The sequence below is a fragment of the Carcharodon carcharias genome, chromosome 10 (assembly GCF_017639515.1).
Source record: "Carcharodon carcharias isolate sCarCar2 chromosome 10, sCarCar2.pri, whole genome shotgun sequence".
Lineage (NCBI taxonomy): Eukaryota > Metazoa > Chordata > Chondrichthyes > Lamniformes > Lamnidae > Carcharodon > Carcharodon carcharias.
The window spans coordinates 35,420,949-35,442,222 of record NC_054476.1 but is presented as its reverse complement, the minus strand read 5'-3'; the positions used below and the strand labels follow the sequence as shown (position 1 = coordinate 35,442,222).

Here is a 21,274-nt window from a genome sequence, read left to right as displayed (position 1 = left end):
AAGTCAGGATGATGATGTGCAACTTAGAAGGGAACCTGAAGATGGAGGTGTTCCCATGCATCTGCTGCTCTTGCCCTTCCAGATGGTGGAGATTGCTGATTTGGAAGGTCCTGTCAAAGGACCCTTGTCAAGTTGCTGCATATGCATCTTGTAGATGGTACACACTGCTGCCACTGTGCATCAGTTGTGGAAGGAATGAATGTTTAAAGTGGTGGATGGGATACTAAGCAAGCAGGCTGCTGTGTCCTGGATTGTGTTGAGCTTCGAGTCTTGTTGGAGATGCACTCATCCAGTCAAGTGGAGTGTCTTCCACCACAGTTTTGACTATTGCCCTGTAGATGGACAGGCTTTGGGCAGTCAGGACATGAGTTACTTGTTGCAGAATTTCTAGCCTCTCTCCTGCTTTTATAACTACAATTATTTATATGGTCGATGCAGTTCCAGCCCAGGTGCTTGCAAACTAGACAGACCCGGCACTACAGGTCCCCTTAATCTGGAAGGCATTAGTGAATTAGTAGTTTTGTTTTTAAAAAAAATAAACAGCAGCTTTATGATCACTTTCTGCTACCAGCTCACAAACTGACCCAAACAACTAAACTCATTATTTGGTGCAGTGAACTTTCAACCCCCCAGGTGGCCAGGTCTTGAAACACCGCGCTGCCCGTGTGCCCAGGCAGATGTACTAATGAGTGATAATGGTACAGTTTTGGCAATCATTGTACATACACATCGACAGGAATCCTGAGCAGGGTGGGTAGGAGAACAGAGACATCAGACATATTGAGGAGCCGAGGTTCCAGTAGCTGCAGAATACACAGGCCTGTGCTGAATATTACATTGATACCTGGAGGAGGAAGAAGGAAACATTATTTAGTTTGAATTATTACTGATAAAATCATCTTCCCTCCCTCCTCTCAGCCTCAGCCATGTTTGCCTCTGAGTTAGAGGATTTTGGGTTAAGGTCCCACTCCACAAAACTTGGTGGAACCACCTGAATGATTATTAAATATGACATTAATCCACATGGAATTGAAATGCAGTAATATATTGGTGGTCCTTTTTGTTCAATTTGCAATGTGATTTCATGTTCAATCAAGTTCTGTAACTGTTGGGCTGCCTAAATTCTGGAAATATTTTAAAAAGAGACCACACAATGAAACTCGGTTCAAGGAAATGTTTATAAGGTAGTTGCACTCAAAACTTCTTCACTTCTGTGGAATACTTTGGACAACTAAGAAAAGTTTGCTAAGCCAGGGGTGAAAGTGGGTGATGGTGTGGGGTGGGGGTGGGGAAAGAGATGAGGAGATTTTTTTATTTTTAAAAAAAATATATTGAGTTATGATCTGAAACATGTTACCTGAAAGGGCAAAAGAAGCAGATTCAATAGCAACTTTCAAAAGGGAATTGGATAAATACTTAAACAGAAAAGTTTTGCAGGACTACAGGCAAAGAGCATTGTATTCATGGTATAGTTCTTTCAAAGGGCCAACATAGCCCTGATGGGTTGAATGGCCACCTCCTTTGATTCTGAGATGTTCCTCATCAGAACCTCTTCCCCTGCAAGCAACCTCCCTCAGTAAGAGTTGTGACTCCATCCCCACAAAAACAATAATGCTAAAGAACATTTCAGAACAAACAGCATGTGCGAGCTGCCAAGTCTGTGGCCGTGTTTCTTCCACATTTTCTTGCTCACCTTCATGGTCTTTAATATTGTTGTTTCTTTCCAAAATCCACATTCTACCCACTCACTGTGCAAAAAGATATTTTTTCCAAACACCAATGTCTTTACAAGGGGACGATGTTAAAAATTAGAGCCAGGTATTCAGGAGTGAAATCAGGAAGCACCTTTTCACATAAAAGGCAGTGGAAATCTGGAACTCTCTCCCTGCAAAAGGTTGTTGAGGCTGGGGTTTGAAAATTTCAAAATTGGGACCACCTACGAGAAGATTGTCATGGAGTGTTACAAATTAACAGCACAGAAACAGGCTATTCAGTCCAACTGTTCCACTCCAGTGTTTATGCTCCACACAGGATTCCTCCCACCACTCTTCATCTCACCCAACTAGCATATCCTTCTGTTCCTATCCTCCTTGTGTTTATCCAGCTTCACTCTAAATGCACCTAAGCTATTTGCCTCAACCACTCCTTGAGGTAGTGAGTTCCACATTCACAATACACTATGGGTGGGTTTTTTCCAGAATTACCTGTTGGATTTATTAGTGGCTATCTTATATTTATGGCCCTGAGTTCTGATCCCATGTAACAAGTGGAAACATCTTTCCTATATGTATCCTAAAAAACTCTTCTATAATTTTGAAGACCTCTATCAGGTCACCTTCCAGTTTTCTCTTTTCTAGAGAAAAGAACCCCAACCTGTTCAAACTTCCCTGATAAGTATAGCCTCTCAATTCTGTTTTGTTAATATTGTACATTGCAACTACAGTTGATGCAGAATCAGCAGAATCTGGCATTGATGTTGGCCATTCTCCAGCAACTGGATTTTTCCCCATGATCCAGCTTCACAGTCTCCTTAGGAAGTGTTGTGTTTTGACAACTGTTGATGCACTGCTCTTTCCAAATCTTGAGCAAATTAATGTCAGTGTTGCTTTCAGCTTGTTTTCTGTGGATCAGATTTACAGGTAAATGTCTTCAGCTTCAAAACCTCTTGCACAACATCATTGGGTCCAGAGTAGTGCGTTGCTGAGGGTTAGAGTTTAACTCTGCCACTGTTGTATAAACGGAGAGAAATAAGAAGCAATGGTCACGATCTTCTGTGTTTGCCAGGAACCTTGTCCACCCTTTACCAATATGTACTGATAATGTACCTTACTACTCAGGTCATAAGATAGATATCAATAAATAAAATAGGGAATTCAGGAGAAGCTTCTTGACCCAGAGTGAGGGAATGGTTGAGGCAATTACACTAGATGCATTTAAGGGAAAGTTAGGCAAGTACAAAGGAGAGAAAAGAATAGGAGGTTATGCCAATAGATGAGGTGAGGATAATGGATCTGGAAATGCTCATGCAAAATTGCTTAAAGTAAGCTTTGAATGTGTGTAGTAAGTTCAATATCTTTGAGTGAAATAGGTAATTTGCTGCCTTCCCCCTTTCTGTTCCTCTTCCGAAGGTACTGCTGGGACACTGTTCCATAGTCAGCATGACAAATTTGGTTCTATCTTCATGATCGAGTCTATAGTGAGCACCAAAAGGCTGTTCACCATTGAGGGCTTAACAATTAAGTATTATCCTTTTTCAGACCAGACTACCTGATGGTGCTGGGGATATGGTTCAGAGAGGCCGGGGCATGCGCCAAAAACTAGGAGGAACGTCTAGCAAGGTGAGGTAAAAACTAGGCATATGGGAACAATGTTCCCTCTCCATTGCAGTTCAGAACCTGGTCATCAGGTGTGAAGTACTCTTGGTGTTCATGTATGTGGCCCATACCCGATCCCGCATCTCAGCAGTCACCCAAGCCTCCTTCTACTTTATCTGGGAGGTCAAAGATGGATCATGTCCATAGGGACACCATACATAAAACTCTGGATAGAGGGGAGAAAAAAAGTACCCAATGTTACCTTCATCCTGATGGCCACCTTTGTATGTGGCTGCACCAGCTGTGCGTATGTCCTTGGTACACAAATACCAAGTGTCACTTTGTGCTGAGCTTCTACCTGTCCCTGGTGTTGTGAAGGATGGGTCTGGCTACATTGCTGTGGAACACTCCAATCAGTTGGATTGTGCCATATCACTTGTCCCTTGTGGAAACATTAATGCAGAAATACACCTTTGACCACAAGTCCATCAGGTGGTGGTCTGCACGTAACGTCCTTGAGGCCTTCCAGGAAAAAGAGATGGTAGATCCTATTGGATGGTTCCTTGAGCAGACTGTCAAAGTAATATGGCAGAATGCCTCATCGCCAGAACTTTCCAACAAGCACCAAGACATAGCTTGGCTGGCGGTGAGCCTTCATGCACACCCGAAGTCTCTATACCATTGCACATTTCCCTGAATGTGGCTTTGGTGGGGAAGGGACTGTTGCACACCTCCTTCTGGAATGTGTCTTTGCAAAGGCGGCCTGTAAAGAGATGCAATGGTTTTTATTGAGGTTCGTCCCGAGAAGCTCCATGGCACAGGACTCTCTGCTCTACAGGCTATACCCAGGAACAAATATCAACTGCTGCTGGAGGATCATCAACCTGATGAAAGACGCACTTTGGTCTGCCCGCAACTGCTCACTGATGCTCAGTTAGGAAGCTGGTTGTGATTATTGGAGGTCAATCATCTCAGTTCCATGATATCACTGCAGAAGTTCCTCAGGGTAGTGTCCTAGGCCCAACCATCTTCAGCTGTTTCATCAAAGACCTTCCTTCCATCATGAGGTCTTAAGTGTGGATGTTCACTGATGATTGCATAATATTCAGCACCAATCCCAACTCCTCAGATACTGAGATAGTCCACATCCAAATGCAACACCTGGACAATATCCAGGCTTGGGCTGACAAGTTGCAAATAACATTTGCGCCACACAAGTGCCAGGCAATGACCATCTCCAACAAGAGAAAATCTAACCATCGCCCCATGACATTCAATGGCATTACCATCGTTGAATCCCCCACTATCAACATCGTGGTGTTACCGTTGACCAGAAACTGAATTGGACTAGCCACATAAACACTGCAGCTACAAGAGCAGGTCAGAGGCTAGGAACCATGTGGCAAGCAACTCACCTCCTAACTCCCCAAAGCCCGTCCACTATCAACAAGGCACAAGTCAGGAGTGTGATGGAATACTCTCCACTTGCCTGGATGAGTGCAGCTCCCACAACACTCCAGATGCTTGATACCATCCAGGACAAAGCAGCCCGCTTGACTGGCACCCCTTCTACAAACATTCAATTCCTCCACCAACGACAAACAGTAGCAAGCATGTATACCATCTACAAGATGCACTGCAGGAACTCATCAAGCCTCCTTAGGCAGCACCTTCCAAATCCATGACCGCTACCATCGTTAAGGACAAGGGCAAAGATACATAGGAACATCACTGCTTAGAGGTTCCCCTCCAAGCCACTCACCATCCTGACTTGGAAATATATCACCATTCCTTCACTGTTGCTGGATCAAAATCCTGGAACTCTCTCTCCCTAACAGCACCATAGATGTACCTACACCACACAACTGCAGCAGTTCAAGAAAGCAGCTCACCACCACCTTCTCAAGGCTGGTTAGGAATGGGCAATAAATGCTGGTCTATCCAGCAACACACACATCCGTAAATGAATAACAACATTCCAGTGCCAAAAGTTGTGCACGACCACGTGTTATGGACTGGCACATTCCAAGGTCCAGGATTACGTGCTGAAGGACACAATAAAGCTTGGGACAGCCGCCACAAAGGCACAATGGGTAAAGGCCACCGTCTAAGGCTTTTCAGCCATTTTGCACCGAGGGGCTGGAAAATGCATTGTACCCCTTGGGCTCTATGCTGGACATTGAATGTATATAGTATTGAGGCACCTCAGAGTGCAAATTGTTCTATATAGGGAAGTTGAATATCATTGCAATACATTTCAAAATGGCCATTGCAGAAAGTGCAATGTTCTTTTAGATATTTTATGAATAATTTTTTCTCTAAAAATATACTAAATATAAACCTATTTCTCTCTGTCTCTCTCTTTGAAACACTCAGACATGACACAGACACACATTGTTTTAAAAAGAAAAAACTCCAGATGCTGGAAATCCAAAACAAAAACAGAATTACCTGGAAAAACTCAGCAGGTCTGGCAGCATCGGAGGAGAAGAAAAGAGTTGACATTTCGAGTCCTCATGTCCCTTCAACAGAACGAGGTGAATCCAAGGAAGGGGTGAAATATAAGCTGGTTTAAGGTGTGTGTATGTGGGGGGGGGGGGGGGGGGGGAGAGAAGTGGAGGTGGGGGGGTGGTGTGGTTGTAGGGACAAGCAAGCAGTGATAGAAGCAGATCATCAAAAGATGTCACAGACAACAGAACAATAGAACACATAGGTGTTGAAGTTGGTGATATTATCTAAACGAATGTGCTAATTAAGAATGGATGGTAGGGCACTCAAGGTATAGCTCTAGTGGGGGTGGGGGGAGCATAAAAGATTTAAAAATATTTAAAAGTAATGGAAATAGGTAGGAAAAGAAAAATCTATATAATTTATTGGAAAAAACAGAAGGAAGGGGGAAGAAACAGAAAGGGGGTGGGGATGGAGGAGGGAGTTCAAGACCTAAAGTTGTTGAATTCAATATTCAGTCCGGAAGGCTGTAAAGTGCCTAGTCGGAAGATGAGGTGTTGTTCCTTCAGTTTGCGTTGGGCTTCACTGGAACAATGCAGCAAGCCAAGGACAGACATGTGGGCAAGAGAGCAGGGTGGAATGTTAAAATGGCAAGCGACAGGGAGGTTTGGGTCATTTTTGCGGACAGACCGCAGGTGTTCTGCAAAGCAGTCGCCCAGTTTACGTTTGGTCTCTCTAATGTAGAGGAGACCACATTGGGAGCAACGAATACAGTAGACTAAGTTGGGGGAAATGCAAGTGAAATGCTGCTTCACTTGAAAGGAGTGTTTGGGCCGTTGACGGTGAGGAGAGAGGAAGTGAAGGGGCAGGTGTTACATCTTTTGCATGGGCATGGGGTGGTGCCATAGGTGGGGTTTGAGGAGTAGGGGGTGATGGAGGAGTGGACCAGGGTGTCCCGGAGGGAACGATCCCTACGGAATGCCACGGGGGGGGGGGGGCGGAAAGGAAGATGTGTTTGGTGGTGGCATCATGCTAGAGTTGGCGGAAATGGCGGAGGATAATCCTTTGAATGCGGAGGCTGGTGGGGTGATAAGTGAGGACAAGGGGGACCCTATCATGTTTCTGGGATGGAGGAGACGGCATGAGAGCGGATGCGCGGGAGATGGGCTGGACACGGTTGAGGGCCCTGTCAACGACCGTGGGTGGAAAACCTCGGTTAAGGAAGAAGGAGGACATGTCAGAGGAACTGTTTTTGAAGGTAGCATCATCGGAACATATGCGACGGAGGCGAAGGAACTGAGAGAATGGGATGGAGTCCTTACAGGAAGCGGGGTGTGAGGAGCTGTTGTCGAGGTAGCTTTGGGAGTCGGTAGGCTTGTAATGGATATTGGTGGACAGTCTATCACCAGAGATTGAGACAGAGAGGTCAAGGAAGGGAAGGGAAATGTCAGAGATGGACCACGTGAAAATGATGGAGGGGTGGAGATTGGAAGCAAAATTAATAAATTTTTCCAAGTCCTGACGAGAACATGAAGCAGCACCGAAGTAATCATCGATTTACCAGAGAAAGAGTTGTGGAAGGGAGTTGTAGGACTGGAACAAGGAATGTTCCACATACCCCATAGCTGGGGCCCATGCAGGTACCCATAGCCACACCTTTTATTTGGAGGAAGTGAGAGGAGTTGAAGGAGAAATTGTTCAGTGTGAGAACAAGTTCAGCCAGACGGAGGAGAGTAGTGGTGGAAGGGGATTGTTCAGGCCTCTGTTCGAGGAAGAAGCTAAGGGCCCTCAGACCATCCTGGTGGGGGATGGAGGTGTAGAGGGATTGGACATCCATGGTGAAGAGGAAAAATGGGGCCAGGGAACTGGAAATTGTTGATGTGACGTAAGGTGTAAGAGGAATCACGGATGTAGGTGGGAAGGGACTGGACAAGGGGAGAGAGAAGGGAGTCAAGATAATGAGAAATGAGTACTGTGGGGCAGGAGCAAGCTGACACAATTGGTCTACCGGGACAGTTCTGTTTGTGGATTTTGGGTAGGAGGTAGAAGCGGGCCGTCCGAGGTTGGGCGACTATCAGGTTGGAAGCTGTGGGAGGAAGATCCCCAGAGGAGATGCGGTCAGTGACAGTCCTGGAAACAATGGCTTGATGTTCAGTGGTGGGGTCATGGTCTAGGGAGAGGTAGGAGGAAGTGTCTGCGAGTTGACGCTCAGCCTCCGTGAGGTAGAGGTCAGTGCGCCAGACAACAACAGCACCACCCTTGTCAGCGGGTTTGATGACAATGTCAGGGTTGGACCTGAGAGAATGGAGTGCAGTAAGTTGAGAGAGAGAGATTAGAATGGGTGAGAGGAGCAGAGAAATTGAGACGATTAATGTCGCGCCGACAGTTCTCAATGAAAAGATCAAGAGAAGGTAAGAATCCAGAGGGAGGGGTCCAGGTGGAGGGAGAATATTGGAGGTGGGTGAAAGGATCCATTGTTTTAATTTGTTCAAGGGATTTGAGCAGCGCTGGCAAGGTCAGATTTACTGACCATCCCTAGTTGCCCTTGAAAAGGTGGATGTTGGACACCTTTTGAACTGCTCAGTTCATTGTGGTGTCAGTCCACCCAGTGCTCTCTCTCTCACTGAACTGATATAAGGTCATCAACCTGAAACATTAATGCAGTTTCTCTCTCCACAGGTGCTACCTGACCTGTTGAGTATTTCTAGCACTTTTTGTTTTTATTTCAGATTTCCAGCATCTGCAGTATTTTGCTTTTGTATTAGATCCTGGAACTGAGTCCTTACAGCCCATCTGGATGAGGAATCAGCCACTGAAACCAGAGGAAAGTCAGCCAAAACCAAGAGGTTTTTCTGAGAGATAAAATTAAAATGCATTAAGTATATGTCTGAGAGGTTTTGTAATACTATGTAGCTGAAATTTGAACAAAAATGGACCTCTGCGGCCTTCATTTTTTAAAAGAGTACATTTAAGCAAATTTGATAATTAAAAGCACCTAAGTCTTATATGAACTATGAAGTCTTAATTGTGAAGCCTTGTAAATTGCCAGTGTAATAATTCATAATTTTTTTTAATGATATGTTTTCAAAACAGATCAAGAACAAAAACTAACATAATATAAACAGGAATATTGGCTTTGATATTAAGATAAATAAAGATTACATATGGGGCATGTAATTGCAAACATCATGGATGTATATATGTCTACACATGCATATTTCCAGAATCTGCAGTATTTTGCTTTTGTATTAGATCCTGGAACTGAGTCCTTACAGCCCACCTGAATGAGGTATCAACAACTGAAACCAGAGGAAACTCAGCCAAAACTAAATCATTCAAAAAAGGCATTCTTGAAGTCGCAAGTACTTCAACTCTAATTAATCACAAAAGCAACAGTCCAACAGGAGGTTACTTTCCAAACATTTGCAAAAAGCATAATTCCTGGAGTTTTAAATGGTGAGGTGAGTGATGATGTGCAAGAATCAGATTTAAAAGCCACAATTGAATCTGCCTCCAACAATCTCTCAGGCAGTGCATTCTAGATCCTAACCACTTGATGCATTAAAACGTTTTTCCTCATGTCTCCTCAGATTCTTAAACCAGTGTCCTCTGGTACTCAACCCTTCTGCCAGTGGGAACAGTTTCTATCTATTTTGCCAGATTTGAACATCTCTATTAGGTCTCCTTTCAACCTTCTTTGCTCAAAGAAAATCAAACTCGGCTTCTCCAGTCTATCCATGCAACCGAAGTTTCTGACTCTGGAACCATTCTCGTTAATATTTTCTGCATCCTCTCCAAAGCCTTCACATCTTTCCTAAAATGCGGTGCCCAGAATTGGATACAATTGTCATGAAACTATCATATTTTTCATAATATTATTGTAGGCTTATCGGTGTGAGTGTGGATGGTTTAATCTGTGTGACTTAATTAGACTAGAGATGCATAGACTACAAGATTGAAATTATCAAGAATTAGGTGTAAAGCAGACTTTTGAAATGGAGTGGGGTAAACTAGGATGGGGGTTCCACAGATAGGGTGTGAAGGAAATTTGCATTTTTATGTGAGTGAAAATGTTGTTTGATTTTCAAAAGGATGGCGTAATGTTTACAACTAATAAGATGTGAGGCAAAGCAATACATTTATTTTTCCAGAAATAAAAAGGCCATATTGACAACATGAAAGTTTTTATATTATGGAAAAAGTAAATTTCCAAAGACATGTACAACAATGTGATTTTACATACCAAAAAGAGAGAAACATATATAAAAGGAGTTTGGAAAGCTATGTGGGTGTGGCCATGGAAAATCTGGAAAGGTACACCATTTGAACCAGACTTGGGAAAAGCATCTAGCCACTCTGAAGAAGTGCTGCTCCTGTAACTAAAGTGGTGTTAAAATCCTTTAGAATTTCACTGTTGAGCGGGTGACCTGTGGTAACCTTTCTGGATTGCTTATTTAAATTTAAAATTTATTTTGGACTGTTGCCTTAAAGACGGTGTACAGTTGGGAATCCGGTTAATTAGGAATTTTGGGATGTGTTATAATATCACCACGCCCCATTTAAATTTTCAGGAAGGCGGGGGTGCAGTGAAATTAGCTGCATGCCCGCTGACCTGTCAATGGCCATTGACAGGTCGGCAGGCGCACAGCTGAATTCACTGCAGCCCTGCCTTAAGGTTGGCAGGCAGTCCAGGAGCCCTGGCACGAATTAGGAAAAGCATGAAACCTCATCCACGGGTGGGAGGAAGTCTCGTGTAGCTTGTAAACATTTTTAATGAAGTTTTTGTGAAAATTATGGACATGTCCCAACTCATGTGACATGAGGGGACATGTTAGGGAAATTTTATTTTTCTATTTTTAGGTTTTTGACGTTTACAGCTGATCTTCCTGTGGCTGCACTTAGCCTCAGGGAGATGAGTGCGCTCTTTCGTGCGCATGCGCGAAAGAACGCACTCTCGATTTTGGGAATCCCCCCCCCACAGGAAGCGCATAGCGCTTCCGTGCGGATGTCACGCTGGGCGGGCCTTAATTGGCCTGCCCACATAAAATGGCGCCACACCCCCGATTGGGGGCACCAATCGGAAGCGTGCCTATGCATGCCCGCCATTCAACCTCCCCCCCCACCCCCCCAACCGGGGGGAAAACTCAGCCCATAAAGTTATTAGTGGACTCATTACTTCTGAATTCAGTGCACAAACCTTCTCATAATAAATAAATTGCAAAACCATTGTGATAGCATGGCCAAGTTTTCCTTGTAGATTTGGTCCATCTGGCACGTACCACCTGCCGCATCATAACAAACACTCCAGCCAAGGCTGAACTAATGCTTTATAAAGATTCATCACAACTTCCTTAACCATAAAAAACATTGCTGGTCATTACCTTACTGCAGTTTGTCGGAGCTTGGTGTGCATAGGTTGGCTCTGAGAATAGTTACAACACAGAAGTTGGCCATTTTACTCACCATGTCTGCACTGGCTCTCCGAAGGAGCAACTTACTTACTGCCACTTCCCGGCCTTCTCCCCATAGCCCTGTACATTCTCCCTTTTCAGGTAATAATCCAATTCCCCCTTAAATGCCTTGTTTGAACCTGCTTCCACCACATTCTCAGACAGTGCATACCAGATCCCAAGCACTTGCTGTGTGAAGAAGTTTTTCCTCATGTTGCTATTGCTTCTTTTGTCAATTACCTTAAATCTGTGCCCTCATGTTCTCGATTCTTCCATTAATGGGAACAGTTTTTCCCACCTGCTCTGTCCAGATCCCTCATGATTTTGTATACCTCCATCAAATCTCCTCTCAACTTATTCTTCTCCAAGAGAAACAGTCCCAACTTCTCCAAACTATGTAACTCAACTTCCTCATCCCTGGAACCATTCTTGTGAATCTTTTCTGTACCCTCTCTAATGCCTTCACATCTTTCTTAAAAAGTGTGGTGCCCAGAATTGGACACAATTCTTCAGTTGAGGTGGAACCAGTGTTCTATACAAGTTTAACATAACCTCCTTGCTTTTGGATTCTGTGCCCCTACTAATAAAGCCTAGGATACAGTATGCTTTATTAATCACGCTCTCAACCTGTCCTGCCACCTTCAATGACTTATATACATAAATATGGGCCTAGCCAGCGATGTCTACATCCCATGAATGAATTTTTTAAAAAATCACCCAGGTCCTGTAACCCCTTTAGAATTGTACCCTTTATTTTCTATTGTGTGAGTTCTTCCTACTAAAATGAATTACTTCACACTTCTCTGCATTAAATTTCAAGTCACTTGTCAACTCATTCCACCAACCTATGTCCTTTAAAGTTTTTACACCAACTCCCTCACTGTTCACCATGCTTCCAAGTTTTGTTTCATGCGCAAATTTTGGAACTGTGCCCTGTGCACCAAGGTCTAGGTCATTAACATATATCAGGAAGAGCAAAGGTCCTAACACTGATCCCTGGGGAATTCCATTACAAATCTTCCTTCAATCTGAAAAAACATCTATTAACTACTTCTGTTTCCTGTCAGCCAATTTCACATGCATGTGGCTACTGTCCCTTTTATTTCACAAATTTCCTATATTACAAATGTGACCACACTTCAATAGTATATCATTGGTAGTAATGTGCTTCGGGGGTGTCCTGATCTTGTAAAGGATGCTATATAAATGCAAGTTTTTTATATAGATACATATATACAGGTAGATATATATATTATAATAGACGAAGAGAAAGAAAGAGCTAGATCTATAGGTGTCTGTGGTAACATGACAGTCATTTTTTAAAAAGATTTTATATTTGAGCCATGTACAGAAGATGGACTCAAAACAAGAAAGATGTTTCACTAAGTTGACTGACCAGTTGACCTTGGGAGGGAGTGGTGATATTTCAGCAATGTTATCAGTCAAAACGGAGGATTGCTAAACACTGCAGACAGGCTGCTAGGTCAAAAAGACAACTTCACACTACTGTGAGGGGTCACTGGAGGCATTCTCAACAAGAGTTACTCATTGTACCAACACAACACAGTTTGTCAGCAGCAGCAAAAAAAAACTGGAGGCACTCAGGAAAATAGCCATGCAGAGCTAGAAATCTATAATAATAATAATAATAAAAGCTCAAGCTGGCTTTGAGCAATTTGGAGCGGGGGCAATTAAATGAGGACAGACTTGCATTTACATAATAACTTTCATATTCTCAGAATAGCATAGTGCTTTGCAGCCAACAAAGAACTTTTGAAGTGTAGTGGCTTTTATAATGCAGGAAACAGCAGTCAGTTTGCACACAGCGAGCTCCCACAAACAGCAATGTGATGATGACTGAATAATCTGTTTAAGTGATGTTGACTATTGGCCAGAACACTGGGGATAACTCCTCTGAGCTTCTTCAGTATAGTGCGATGGAATCTTCCACTTCCACCCGAGATAGGGCCTCGGCTCGACATGTCATCCAAAGGACAGCATCCCTGACAGTGCAGCATTCCTTCAGTACTGCGCTGGGAGTGACATTTTTGTGCTCACGTCTCTGGAGTGGGACTTGAACCTACAACCTTCCAACTCAAGAGTCAAGAGCATGTTACTGACTGAGCCACAATTGACATACAGGACAGAATTTTGCCGCCGGCGAGCAGGAGGCGGGGCCCGCTCGCCGACGTGTTAAATGGCACGGGATGATGTCGGGCGAAACCCCCCGACGTCATCCTGCCCCATTTAAATTTTCAGGAAGGTGGAGGCACAGCAAAATCAGCTGCGGGCCCGCTGACCTGTCAATGGCCAATTGAGGTAATTGACAGGATTGTTTAAACAATTAAAGGACCTGCCCGTCCAACCTTAAGGTTAGCGGGCAGGCCAGGAGCCCCGGCGGCAAATAGAAAAAACATGAAGCCTCATCCACCGGTGGTCACGTGAAGTCTCCGACCTTAAATCGGAGTGGATGAGCAGTGGAAGACATTTAAGCAAATATTTCATAACACTCAGCAAAAATTTATCCTGGTCAAAATGAAGGACTCGATGAGAAGGATGAACCACCCGTGGTTAACAAAGGTGGCCAAGGAGAGTATCCAATGAAAAGCTAAGGCATACAAAGCGGCAAAAAATAGTGGTAGGCCAGAGGATTGGGAATCTTTTAGGTACCAGCAGTGGATGACTAAAAAGCTAATAAAGAGGGAGAAAATTGATTATGGAAGTAAATTGGCAAGAAATATAAAAACAAATAGCAAAGAGCTTCTATAAAACGAGTGGCTAATGTGAGCGTGGGACCCTTGAGTGTGCGACTGGAGAACTGATAATGGGGAACAGGAAAATGGCGGATAATTTAAACCAATATTTTAAATTGGTCTTCATGGCGGAGGACACTATAAACATCCCAAAGATATCAAATAAGCAAGGAGCTAATGGGAGGCAAGATCTTTTAAGAGTCTCTATCACAAGGGACAAATTATTTGACAAACTAATGGGGGCTAAAGGCAGACAAGTCGCCAGGACCTGATGGCCTGCATCCAAGGGTTTTAAAGGAAGTGGCTGCAGAGATAGTGGAGGCATTGGTCGAAATATTCCAGAATTCACTGAATTCTGGGTTGGTCCCAACGGATTGGAAAACTGCTAATGTGACAACCCTGTAGAGGAAGTGAGGGAGACAAAAAGTAGGAAACTATAGGCCAGTCAGTCTAATATCTGTCATTGGGAAAATGCTAAACTCCATTAAGGAAGAAATAGCAGGATATTTAGAAAAATTAACGCAATCAGAGTCAATATGGTTTTATGAAAAGGAAATCATGTTTGAGAAATTTGCTAGACTTCTTTGAGGATATAACAAGCAGAGTTGATAAAGGTAGATGTAGTGTATTTGGATTTCCAGAAGGCATTTGGTAAGGTGCCACATAGAAGGTTATTGCACAAGATAGGAGCTCACAGTATTGAGTAATGTATTAGCATAGCCTGATGATTACACACAGAAGACAGAGTTGGGATTAATGGGTGCTTTTCAGGTTGGAAAGGCGTAACTGGTGGAGTGCCACGAGGATCAGTCCTCGGGCCTCAATTATTTACTATCTATATTAATGACTTAGAGGAGGGGGCAGAGTGTAATGTATCCAAATTTGACGATAATACAAACATATATAAGAAGGCATGTTGTGATGAGGACATAGGGGATATTGATAGAAACAAAAAACTGCGGATGCTGGAAATCCAAAACAAAAACAGAATTACCTGGAAAAACTCAGCAGGTCTGGCAGCATCGGCGGAGAAGAAAAGAGTTGACGTTTCGAGTCCTCATGACAATTCAGCAGAACTGCAGATCACCAGTTCTGCTGAAGGGTCATGAGGACTCTAAACGTCAACTCTTTTCTTCTCTGAGGATATTGATAGGTTGAGTGAGTGAGCAAAAATTTGGCAGATGGAATTTAATGTAGGAAACTGTGAGGTCATGCACTTTGGTAGGATGAATCAAAAGGCAGACTATTATTTAAATGAAGAGACACTCCAAAAAAGTGCAGCACAGAGGGATCTGGGTGTTCTTGTGCATGAAACACAAAAAGGTTAGCATGCAGGTGCAGCAAGTAATTAAAGTGGCAAATGAAATTTTGGCCTGTAATGCTAGAGGGTTGGAGTTTAAGAAAAGGGAAGTTTTCTTACAACTGTACAGGGTGTTGGTGAGGCCACATCTGGTGTACTGTGTACAGCATTGGTCCCCGTATTTAAGAAAGGATATACTGGCATTGGAGGCATTTCAAAAGAAATTCACTAGGCTGCTTTCTGGGAAGAAGGGGTTGACTTATCTAGAACAGCTAAACAGATTAGGCCTTGATTCATTAGAGTTTAGAAGAATGAGGGATGATCTTATTGAAATGTACAAAATCCTGAGGGGGCTTGACAGGACAGATGTTGAGATGATGTTTCCACTAATGGGAGAATCTTGAACTAGGGGACACAGTAACAGAATAAGGGGACACTCATTTAAAACTGAAATGCAAAGGAATCTCTCTGAGGGTAGTGAATGACTGGAATTCTCTAACCCAGAGTTGTGGAGGCTAGATCACTGAAAATATTTAAAGAGGAGTTAGATAGATTTTTGAAATATTGGGGAGTTGAGGGTTATGAAGAATTGTCACAAAAGAGGAGCTAAGGCCTAGGGCAAATCAACCATGATTTCATTGAATGGTGGGAAAGGCTTGAGGGGCCGAACGGCCTACTCCTGTTCCTATTTCTTATGTTTCAGAGGGTTCCAGAGACAGGGTATCTGCCCAAGGGAAGTTGAAATTTCCTTGGCAATTCCCATGCAGTCCTTATATGGGGACTTCCAAGGGATCTTCAGAATGGAAGATTATGGCCAAGATTTTATACAAGTATTTTTGGGGACAAACTACAACTGACTACAATTGCACAAAATCCAGGAGGGGGGACCATAACTATGAGTAGAGACTTGAGATTCTAAGAATATCTGCACTGGAGCAGAAGGGGCTGAGTGTACACTTAATGGAAAGGTTTTGGATGAGCTGAGGTTCACAGAGGATGACGTATGGAAGACCAGCCAGAAATTTTTGACACTGGAGGTTACAAAGACAAGGTACATTTTCTTCAAAATATTATTTTAAGGATCACATAAAAATAATTCTCAATCCATTCAAAAAGGGAATGCCTCAATTTCACCACTACTGCAGATTAGCTTAGCTGCAATGATTGCACCAAGAGTATATTTGTAGTTATATATTTCTTACTGTGAAAATTACATTGGGACCTGCTCGATGGGAACCAACTGGGGTTACTACACTTCCTATCCTCTCTGGGGAAGGTATGAAAAGTTCTGACACTTCAAGTTGCTCCCTTGCACATCCCAGTGGTTGGTGCAAAACCTCCAATGCATGAAATTAAATGAATAGATTCTTGCAGCACAGGAGGAGGTCATTCAGCCCATTGTCCCTGCGCTGTCTCTTTGAAAGAGCTATCCAATTAGTCCGACTCCCCTGCTCTTTTCCCCATAAGTCTGGCAAAAACTCTCTGCTTTAGGCATTTACCCATTTCCCTTCTGAAACTTTTTGAATTGACTTCCATTGCCCTTTCATGCAGTATCTTCTCGATTACAACAATCTGTTGCGTTTAAAAAAAAAAAATTCTCATGTCCCCCTGGTTGTTTTGCCAATTACCTTAAATTTATGTCCTCTGATTACTGACTCTCCTGCATGTGGAAACAGGTTCTCCTTATTTACTCCATTAAAACCATGAGTGGCGGGGTTTTTGCTTTTGCATACCAGTTAGTCATATCATGGACCCAGGGGGAGGGAAGACAGAGGCAGTGGTTTCCCTTGGCTGGAGAGTCTAGAGCACAGTCTCAGGATAAGGAGTTAGTCATCTAGGATTGAGATGAGGAGAGATTTCTTCACTCAGAGGGTTATGAATCTTTGTAATTCTCTATCCCAGGAGCTGGGAATGCTTAGTCACTGAGTACATTCAAGACTGAGAATGATAGATTTATGGACTCTAAGGGAATCAAGGGATCTGAAGGGTAGGACAGGAAAGTGGAGTTGATCTTATTGAATGGATGAGCAGGCTCGAGGGTCTGGAAGTCCTACTCCTGCTTCTGTTACTTATTCTCTATTATTTCATAAGAACATGAGTTCAAAAACCACCATGACAGTTTCAGAATGATTTCAATCTCTTCAAAAGAAATAAATAAAAAAGCTGGGATCAGTAAAAGTGACCTTGAAGTTGTCAGGTTGTTGTAAAAACCCAACTGGTTCACTTATGTCCTTAAGGGAAGACAATCTGCCACCCTTACCTGTTCTGGGCCTATATGTGACTCCAGCGCCACACCAATCTGATTTTTAAACTAAACTAATGCATTTCCTGCAACAGGACATTGACTACACTTTAAACAAAAATACTTCATTGACTGCAAAACACTCTGGGACATTCTGTGGTAATGTAAAGCACTTTATAAATATTTTATAACTGCCTGCTGAAATAGTCTAGCAAGCAAGTCAAATCACTACCAGCAGTTCAAGCAGAGGGTGGCTCACCATCACCTACTAAGGGCAATTAGGGATGGGCGATAAATAGTCTTGCCAGCGACACCCACATCCAAGAGTAAATAATATCTTTAAAAGAAGAAATTAAATTCAGAGAGAATGTGGGTGGTGGTGAAATGTGATTTTAAAACCAACAGCAGTGAAGTTTACAATTGCCTGAGGATTCAGAGTAGCTTTTGGATATGCCCGTGGGAGGAGACCACTCCAACAGGAAGATTTTGAGTGGCTTTTGGATTAGTGGGAGACCGCCGCTCCAACAAAAAGATTCTGCAATAGTCCCGGAGTCAGTTCAGTTCAGCTGCTGATCTCAGGTTGATAGCGTAAATGGAGTGTCACTGAGGGCCAGAAACCACTTCACAGCTACAACGAAGGCACAGCCTGAACACACCCTAACCACTGATCTGCCTCTGTAGACTAAACCCCTTCGGCAAAATTCTTCCTCTTTTGTTATCAATGCCATAATCGTGTGAGGACTTTTATAAAATTCAGATTTTAAATATACATACACCTGGAACTAGGCCAGGGCTAGCACGATCAAAAATGTCACGCGTGGGTGAAAATTGGCACCTGAAGGTAAAAACACCAAAAAAGTTTTGATGCAGTTGGTCCAATGCACAATTGTGACTGGTAACCATTTCCTTTGGAGGGGCTTTTCAACTTAGGCAACAAATCTAAAATAATCTGAATAAATCTGAATTTCAACTCACTGTCCATGTGACATTGGTATCCACACAGGGCATTATGCCAGTTTGTGCATGTCTGTGGGGTAGAGATTATGGTAGGAGACATTATTGTGTGAATCTGTAACACATTTGTTTCAAGTCACATCATAAACAAAGTATTAACCCAATTAATGTTCCTCATAGACCTCCACTGCCACGCTCCAGTCTCAGAAAAAACGCATTCATAGAGTACTGTCAATCTCAGGATGTCCCAAAATGCTTTACAGCCAATAAAGTATTTTGTAAAGTGCAGTTTTGGTGTGATGCAAGAAACACGGGAGTCAATTCGCAGACAGCAAGTTCCAATGTGAAAAAGCACGAACGAGTGCCAACCTTGTTGACTTGAATACTTTTACAAAAGGTTCATGAATAAAAATATGCCTCTTCTTGAGGACAATCAATGTGTGGCTGACCACAACTTCAACTCATAAATCTAGGTCTCTGACTGCTCCTCGCGCTGTCAAGAAAGAAAATGGATTTTCCATAAATTGCATTTATATAGCATCTTTCACAACCTCAGATTGCCCCAAAGCCGTTGAAGTAATTTAGAAGTATAGTTACTGTTGTAATGTAGGAAACGCAACAGCCAATTTGCACACAGCAAACTCTCACAAACAGCAAAATGACAGTGACCAGATAATTTGTATTTTTGAGATTGCTCGAAGGGTGAATATTAGCCAGGATATTGGGGATTACTCCCCTGTTTTTAGAAACAGTGTTATGGGATCTTTCACATCTTTGAGTGGGCAGACAGGGACTTGGTTTAATACAGGCCTGTCCAACAATGGGCCTGCAAGTCAGGTGTGGCCCACTGTGCCTCCGTTCTGGCCCGCGGAGCCAGTGCTCAAAATGCTGGAAACGAGAGCGGGAGCATGTGTCTGGCTCATTCCCAGTATCAACGTTCTCACTCACCCTTACCCCCACAAATACACATACCCACTCATACTGTGGGTGAAGGTGAGTGAGTGAGTGAGTGACACCCTGAGACAGGGAATGAGCCAGACACACACACACCCTATCATACCCTAATCACAGAATCTCAGTGCAGAAGAGACCCTTCGGCCCATCGAGTCTGCGACACATGAGAAACACCAGACCTACTTACCTAATCCCATTTACCAGCACTTGGCCCATAGCCTTGAATGTTATGACGTGCCAAGTGCTCATCCAGGTACTTTTTAAAGGATGTGAGGCAACCCACCTCCACCACCCTCCCAGGCAGTCCATCCCAGACCATCACCACCCTCTGGGTAAAATAGTTTTTCCTCACATCCTGCCCTTCACCTTGAACTTGTGTCCCCTCGTGACTGACCCTTCAACTAAGGGGAACAGCTGCTCCCTATCACCCTGTCCATGCCCCTCAATCTTTACACCTCGATCAGGTCATCCCTCGGTCTTCTCTGCTCCAACGAAAACAACCCATGTCTTTCCAACCTCTCTTCATAACTTAAATGTTTCATCCCAGGCAATATCCTGGTGAATCTCCTCTGCACCCCCACCAGTGCAATCATATCCTTCCTTTAATGTGGCAACCAGTACTGCACACAGAACTCCAGCTGTGGCCTCACCAAGGTTCTATACAACTTCAACATGACCTCCCTATTTTTGTAACCTATGCCTCGATTGATAAAGGCAAGTGTCCCATATGCCTTTTTTTTACCACCACACTAACATGCCCCTCTGCCTTCAGAGATTTATGGACACACACGCCAAGGTCCCTTTGTTCCTCAGAACTTCCTAGTGTCACGCCATTCATTGAATACTTCCTTGTCAAATTACTCCTTCCAAAGTGTATCACCTCACACATTTCAGGGTTAAATTCCATCTGCCACTTATCTGCCCATTTGACCTTCCTGTCTATATCTTCCTGTAGCCCAAGACACTCAACCTCACTGTTAACCACCCAGCCAATCTTTGTGTTATCCGTAAACTTACGAATCCTACCCCCAACATTGTCATCTATGACATTTCTATAAATGATGAATAATAGGGGACCCAGCACAGATCCCTGCGGTACATCACTGGACACTGGCTTCCAGTCACTAAAGCATCCTTCTGTCATCACCCTCTGTCTCCTACAACTAAACCAATTTTGAATCCACCTTATCAAATTACCCTGTATCCCATGTGTATTTTGCCTTCTTTATATGAAGGTCCATGTGGGACCTTGTCAAAGGCTTTGCTGAAACCCATAAAAACTACATCAACTGCACTACCCTCATCTACACACCTGGTCACCTCCTCAAAAAATTCAATCAAACGTGTTAGGCATGACCTCCCTCTGACAAAGTCATGCTGACTATCCCTGATCAAACCTTGCCTCTCCAAGTGGAGATAGATTCTCTCCTTCAGAATTTTCTCCAATAGTTTCCCTACCACTGACGTGAGACTCACTGGCCTGTATTTCCCTGGCTTATCTCTACAACCCTTCTTAATTGGCAGAACCACATTAGCTGTTCTCCAAAACAAAAACAAAAACCGAATTACCTGGAAAAACTCAGCAGGTCTGGCAGCATCGGCGGAGAAGAAAAGAATTGACGTTTCGAGTTCTCTCGCACCTCCCCCGTGGTCAGAGAGGAATTAAAAATTTGGGTCAGAGCCCCTGTGGTTTCCTCCCTTGCCTCCCTCAGCAGTCTGGGACACAAATCATCCGGACCTGGAGAGTTGTCACTTTTAAGTCTGCCAACATTTCCAATACCTTGTCACTCCCTATATCAATTTGCTCAAGAACCTCGCAGTTTCTCTCTCCGAGTTCCATACCTTCATCCTCATTCTCT

At 43.4% G+C, this 21,274-nt stretch overlaps 1 protein-coding gene across 3 annotated transcripts in view; it reads right to left on the bottom strand.

Moving 5' to 3' along the window:
• si:ch211-266k8.4 (TBC1 domain family member whacked) overlaps nucleotides 1-21,274 on the bottom strand; it is a 144,226-nt gene that overhangs the window by 78,984 nt on the left and 43,968 nt on the right. For all 3 annotated transcript variants that reach the window (XR_005944258.1, XM_041197990.1, XM_041197991.1), the window contains exon 9: nucleotides 727-844. Coding sequence is in view for 2 of the 3 variants with exons in the window: in XM_041197990.1 (XP_041053924.1) it covers nucleotides 727-844 (118 nt within the window). In the remaining variant the exon portion in view is untranslated. The remainder of the gene's footprint in view (nucleotides 1-726; nucleotides 845-21,274) is intronic.